This window comes from Ovis aries, chromosome 14 (assembly GCF_016772045.2).
Source record: "Ovis aries strain OAR_USU_Benz2616 breed Rambouillet chromosome 14, ARS-UI_Ramb_v3.0, whole genome shotgun sequence".
In the NCBI taxonomy this organism is placed as follows: Eukaryota; Metazoa; Chordata; class Mammalia; order Artiodactyla; family Bovidae; genus Ovis; species Ovis aries.
This window is the reverse complement of record NC_056067.1, coordinates 18,045,338-18,052,444: the sequence shown is the minus strand read 5'-3', so window position 1 is coordinate 18,052,444 and position 7,107 is coordinate 18,045,338. Positions and strand designations below refer to the sequence as shown.

The 7,107-nt window shown below is 42.0% G+C and overlaps 1 protein-coding gene across 3 annotated transcripts in view; it reads right to left on the bottom strand.

Annotated features, from left to right (window-relative positions):
* Positions 1–275: 275 nt before the first annotated feature.
* The window catches only part of HEATR3 (HEAT repeat containing 3), a 36,168-nt gene continuing 29,336 nt past the window's right edge, over positions 276–7,107 (bottom strand). For 2 of the 3 annotated variants that reach the window (XM_060397932.1, XM_060397933.1), the window contains one exon: positions 276–5,171. In XM_060397932.1, the coding sequence (XP_060253915.1) occupies positions 4,794–5,171 (378 nt within the window). In that variant the 3' untranslated portion in view covers positions 276–4,793. The remainder of the gene's footprint in view (positions 5,172–7,107) is intronic. The other variant, XM_004014977.6, reaches the window with a different exon arrangement.

The following is a 7,107-nucleotide window of genomic DNA, read 5'->3' as shown; positions in this document are numbered from 1 at the left end:
TTTACATATATCCCTCTTTTTTGGATTTCCTTCCCGTTTAGGGCACCACAGAGCACCGAGTAGTCTCCTGTGCCATGCAGTAGGCTCTCGTAAGTTATTTCATGCATACTATCAAGAGTGGATATGTCAGTCCTAATCTCCCAATTCATCCCACCTCCCTTCATAAACCTTGTTTTTAATAGCACACATATATTCAAAGCAAAATCCATTAGCAAGCAGACACCCAGGAACAGGATTATCTGGCATTTTAAAAAAGATTTTGCAAGACACAAAGCTTTCAATTTAAAAATTATTTATTAAAAAACACATTCTCCCAATTTTGATTGCATTTCAAATTAAATAAGGAGTGATGTTACAAATCAACGGATCAGATCCTTTCATACAGAGGGTGATGATGGCCTCATTAGTGAGGAGTATAGTCTACTAAATAGTGGAGTATGAATCCAACTCATTCCCCTCGTCATGAAAGGTAGGCATAATTGATAGATCTCATACCAGAAAAAGTTATAGAGCGTGTTTTCATATTTCAGTTAAATATTTAGTTATTATAAAATGACACTGGCTTAAAAGGGCATCCACGTTATGCTCTGGATTTTCTTTTGCAAAATCCAAGGGAACGTGATTGTTTGGCAGTGTCTCCCTGCTCATGAAGAAGCACCTGAGATTCACTGTGTTTCCCACCTTTGGGTTTCCAGTGATTGAAACATGCTGGAAGCCTGAGAGCGCCAGCAATGCCACACAGATCCCAGAGCTTAAAAGGAGTCTCTGACACATCCTGGAGCTTTTATCAACTTCAAATGAATACACAGAACACCAAGTCACTAAAAAGAAAATGACTTTCAGAAAAAACACCCTAAAAGGAAACCCTCTAGTATTCTTCAGTGTTGAAAACTTTGGTGTGAGGACTGGTCTCTTTCAATGGTTCAAGTAGTCAGTCTTTTCTCAACAGTTTCTTGATAAGCGACAAATCTTCTCAAATTCATCTTCACGTTGTCAAGAACACACAGCTGATCTGGACTGTATTTAGTTCTCCCTTCTTTTCGTATCTGCCAAAAAAATATCATATGAGATTTGGTATCTACCACTAACGCCTTTAAATAAGAAAGCATTTAATTTGGGGTGTATTTATTTTTAGAACAAACGGTTGCCAGAAATCGGTGGAACATTTTCACTTCCAAGGTGATGGAACACAGTACGTGAGCTGTAACAAAGATAAATTAGATCATGCACCTTTTCTTCATTTTTTACTGATTTCTGGCTGTGCCGGGTCTTCGCTGATGTGCGCAGGCTTTCTCTAGCTGGAGCGAGCAGGGGCTACTCTCCAGCTGCGGTGCACGGTCTTCCCGCTGTGGTGGCTTTTCTTTCTACAGAGCACAGGCTCTAGGGTGCACAGGCTTCAGTAACTCCAGTGAGTGGAGTCAGTCGTTGTGGTGCATGGGCTTAGCTGCCTCTTGGCATGTGGGATCTTCCTGGACCAGGGATTGAACTCGTGGCCCCTGCACGGGCAGGTGGATTCTTAACCACTGGACCACCAGGGAAATCCTGTGCACTTTTTAAATGATACTTATTTTAGCATTTGGAAAAGTCACAGTCAAAGTTGCTCAGTCATGTCCGACTCTTTGCAATCCCACGGACTATACAGGCCAGACTACTGGAATGGGTAGCCGTCCCCTTCTCCAGGGGATCTTCACATCCCAGGGATCGAACCCAGGTCTCCTGCATTGCAGGTGGATTCTTTACCAGCTGAGCTACCAGGGAAGCCCCCCAAAATACTGGAGCGGGTAGCCTAACCCTTCTCCAGGGTATATTCCCGACCCAGGAATCAAACCGGGATCTCCTGCATTGCAGTCAGATTCTTTACTAGCTGAGCTACCAGGCAAGTCCATTTGGAAGGCTTATTTAAAAAAGATTGCTAAAGCTCCAATACTTTGGTTACCTGATGCAAAGAGCCAACTCATTGTAAAAGACCCTGATGCTGGGAAAGAGAGGACAGGAGGAGAAGGGGATGACAAAGGATGAGATGGTTGGATGGCATCACCAATTTAATGGACATTAATTTAGGCAAATTCAAGGAGATAGGGAAGGACAATGAAGCCTAGCATGCTGCAGTCCATGGGGTTACAAAGAGCTGGATGTGACTGAGCGACTGAACAAGGCCGGTCCACATAGTTTCTGATAGGTCTGGAGTTAGGCCTGAGAATTTGCATTTACAACAAGTTACCAAGTGATGCTGGCACTGCTGATACAGGGCACTTTTGAGGATGTCTGCTCTAGAGAAGTTTTTTAGCAAAATGCACTATGCTGTGTTTAAATGCAATTTGGGGCTAAATATAAACCAAACAGCCTTTAATGCAACTGTGGTTTCATTTACAAAGGACAGTCATATAAAAAACTGCATGCTGCCATTCTGGCTAACAAAGATACTTCATCAGGGCTTTATAGCTTTAAGAAAAGAAAAACACTCAGTTAAACAGCACTATCACTGCCATGCATACTAGGTAGGCAAATCAATCAGAACAATGGGCGTTCCGGAGATGAGGGGTTATTCTCCTAGTTCACAGTTGACATAACTGCTCTCTAAGCATTTGCTTCTGCAGAGTCTGATGACTCTCAACCACATCTGCTTTCCCAGGGGCTGCAAGGACAGGAGATATTTTCCTTTCCCTTCAGACTCCTTTTTCAGAAGTTTAGAGGGCTTGTGACCTTTAAGAACAATGTGGACACCCTCCATGTACTGGTTTAGAAATGTCTCTAGGAGACAGTGTAAAATAAAAGTACATAAAGTACAAGGCTGTGAATATATTATGCTATCTGTTGGATAATAAAGGGGAAAAATACTAACGTACATTTGTCTTTGTGCAGAGAAACACCATTCCGTTTGGTTACCCATGAGGCAGGTTAGGAACAGGTGGGAATAAAACTTCTCACTGCTTAAAAAATAAATACCGAGGGAATGCGCTTGGAGGTCCGGTGGCTAAGACTCCATGCTCCCAATGCAGGGGGCCCAGGTTTGATCCCTGGTCAGGGAGCTAGATCCACCTGCTGCAACTAAAGATCCTGCATGCCACAGCGAAGACAGAAGATCCAGTGTACCCAACTAAGACGCCAAGCAGCGAAAATAAACACAGAAAAAAAGCCACCCCAAACAAAAAACACCACCCGCCCCGGGTGTGGGGAGGGTGAAATGGGTGAAAGTGGTCAAAAGGCACACACTTTCAGTTCCAGATGACCCCTGAACACTGCAGGGGTTAGCGGTGCCAACTCCCTACCCCCTTGTTGAAAACCCAAGTGCCAGCTCAGTGTTGGCCACAGGTCCAACCAACTGCAGATCATACTGCACTGCAGTGTTTACCACAGAAAAAATCCATGTGTTTAAGTGCATTTGCACAGGGTCTTACACATCGACTGCGTAAGAGGCGTGAGTTCTGAGGATGGGATGCAAGGTGACTGCCGTTAGCAACACTGAATTAGGTATTTGAAAGTTACTAAGAAAGTGGATCTTAAAAGTTTTCATTACAAGAAAATAGATTTATCACTACGTGTGGTGGTGCATGTTAACTAAAGTCACTGTGGTAATCATTTTCTAATAGACATGCGTCTCCAAACATTATGTTGCACAAACTAACACTATGTTGTAGTATGCTAATTATATCTCAAAACGAAACAAAACCCAAGCAGAACTAGAGGCTTAAACAAAGCATAATTAAGAGCAAGCTGATTAGTTTTCCCCCCTTAAGACTAAAGTCACCTACTAGTGACGCTTGACTCAAAGTCAGCCACTGTACTACTATATTTTTAAATGTAAGATGTCAAAACATGAAAATGCTACAGGATAAACCAGTTATTAACGTTCCTAAACAAACACTGACCTATCTGTGAGAATGGGCATGGCATGTGTGGCTATTTTTTTTCCTTCTGGAAAACAAAACTATTTTTTTACACCTTAAAAAAATTCAAAAAGTTTATATTTCTAGACATACAATCATTTTACCTAAAAACCTGTCACCGAGTTCTGCCTATGGGAATTGAATTCTGCCTTTGACGCTTGTTAGAGAAAAGAAATAGACACTGGAAAGCAACAAAAGTGAGCTAATTTTCCATTAAAACCTCTACTTTCCTGACAGAGAATTAAAGGCAAAAGTTAAATTCAAAATGTAAAGTCAAAAAATACAAATATTTTTATTTCTCAAAATGAAATATATAGATTTAAATAAGAGGAGAATTGGCCAACTTAAATTTGTGAATATGTGATCAAAGGCCTGTTTTTAAAATTTCTCATTGCTTTCCCCCAAACACCAAAACATTTAAAATTATCTTTTTGACTCAAAGTTAGCTTTGATGCTTCTGATGAATCAATCAATCGATCGATAAAAAGGCAAATGAAGGTAGCTGCATTCTCCATTACAGACCAGCTGAGAGTTTGTTTGCCATTTTTTTTTTTCAGAGGACCAAAGGGAAATAAATGAAGTCAGCCTACAATGCATTACATGATATAAAATAAATTTAACACTGTCTCTGAAAGTGCTTTGCAGGCCGGACTGTAGTGCTTACACATAAGCATTGTTAACACTGCTAAACCGCCGCAGAGAGAGCAACTTGTCCACACCATTTTGGCTCAAGTCACAGTGATTCAACAGAAAGAGCTCAGTCGCCCTGACTCAGCCAACAAGCATTTACACAGAACTGGGGACGAAGCGCTATGTGAATCACCAAGATTGCAAGCAGGGAACCACACACACCCTTGTCCCACAGCATGCGGAGACGTCAGCATTTCTAAATACACCACTGGTTGTTTAGTCACTAAGTCGTGTCCGACTCTTTTGCAACCCCACGGACTGAAGCCTGCTGGGCTCCTCTGTCCATGGGATTTCCCAGGCAAGAATACTGGAGTGGGGCTGCCATTTCCTTCTCCAGGGGATCTTCCCACATCTCCTGCGTTGGCAGGTGGACTCTACCACTGAGCCACCAGGGAAGCCAAACAAAACGTTACATACCTTCATTTTGAAGACTGGCTGGAATTCTTTCAGAGTAGATAACAATTTAATTTGAACTGAGGCCCTTTCAGCTTCTTTGCCGTCTGCAAAAACGTCAAAGAGGGCATCCAAGGCCTCCCCTGCTACCACAAGACAGGGGTCTTTGGTGGCAACCTCAAGCAGAAAGCACCCGATGGTCTGGAGAAAAGAAAACACAGCAAGGGATCGTCCAATATTCTAAGTCAGTATTCAAAATAAGTACTAACTTGAAATGTGACAACAATTCACGCATAAAGTTTTACATACAAATGCTAGGGAAAAGTTAACACTTCTAAAAGACTAAAGACTTGACATATATTTACAAAAATACCAAGTATAATGTAAGCAAGATAAATTCAAAACCTTAGTTTATATTAGTAAATAAAGTGAACTTAGATCCATAAATGACATACGATAGACTGACACTAGAAATTATTAAATTTTCCCTTCTATCTATCTCTATCAAGAAGGCTTTTCCCACGGTGTCAAATGCATATAAATATTATCAGTAACAAAAAAAACCCTGCTTTTTAAATTATATGAGAAACACTCAGACATTAAAAAAATTAAGAACATACAATCTCATTTGCTTCACTGTGATGATTTTTAACATCCACTCATTTTTTTTTTATGATTAGCTAGCTATAGGAACAAACTATTCCCAATGCAAAGAACTGGTCAAGAGTAAGGTTGTTTTATTTTGGTTGTTTTGCTTCACCGTTTACATCTTTAAGGGCAATGCACACACCTGTTATTATGGGTGAGAGAGTGAAAATGCTGAGTCTGAAATGCAGCTCTACTGTAAATAACAGGGTGACTCTGGGACCTTGCTACTCACTCTGGACCTCCATTTTCTCATCTAAATTTAAGTGGTCAAGAAAACCTCTAGGAGAGTATTTAAATTTAAATATCCCATTGGGACTTCTCTGGTGGTACAGTGGTTGAGAATCCGCCTGCCAAAGCAGAGGACACAGGTTCAGTTCCTGGTTCGGGAAGATGCGACAAGCTGGGGAGCAGTTCGGGCTGTGCGCCACAACCTCTGAGTCTGCGCTCCAGAGCCCAGGAGCCACAGCTACTGAAGGCCGAGCGCCCAGGAGCCCGCGCTGTGCAACAAGGGAAGCCCCTGCAACCAGAAGTCTGTGCCCTGAAACGGAGAGTTGCTCCCGCTCACTGCAACTAGAGAAAGGCCACACGCACCAATGAAGACCAAGCACAGCCAAAAATATCAATACTAAATAAATTTAATACCCTATTACAAACATGGAACGTTCAGCATCACCTGTGAAGTAGTCTTACTGAAAAAGCTGAACCTGAACCTAACCTAGCCTTTAGATCTAAGCTCCACTCTCCAGGAAATTCAGAAGATAAAGGAACAAACTTACCACCACAGGGAGGCAATAGGACAAATCCACAAGGCTGAACACTAGGAGCCAACTGACCCAGAAGCTGAGGGAGAAAGAGGCGGCGTGTGGGAGGTACTAGACGGGACAAAGCTCTCAACGAAGAGAGACTTCAGTTCAGTTCAGTCGCTCAGTCGTGTCCGACTTTCTGCAACCCCATGAATCGCAGCACGCCAGGCCTCCTTGTCCATCACCAACTCCCGGAGTCTACTCAAACTCACGTCCATCGAGTCAGTGATGCCATCCAGCCATCTCATCCTCTGTCGTCCCCTTCTCCTCCTGCCCCTAATCCCTCCCAGCATCAGAGTCTTTTCGAAGACCCCAAACCAAGCACAACATGGAGACCTGACTTAGACCCTGCTTTAAACAGACGATCTGTAAACAGTTATCCTGGCAACAACTGGAAGAATTTGAATATGGACCAAGTATTAGCCATATTAAGAAATAATTGTGTATGGCATAATAATGGTGGCTATACAAAAGAACTGTCTTTATTTTTAAGAAGTACATACTGAATAATAGGGACACAATACCAGGATGTCATTAATTTAACACATTCAGCAGAGGAAGTACTTTAAGTACAAACGATAGAAAATTCGTAACTGTTAAATACGCTTGATGGCTATACAAAATTCACTGCACTTTCTACTTTTCTTCATGCTTGAAAATGTGACTAAATAAAAACATTTTGGAAA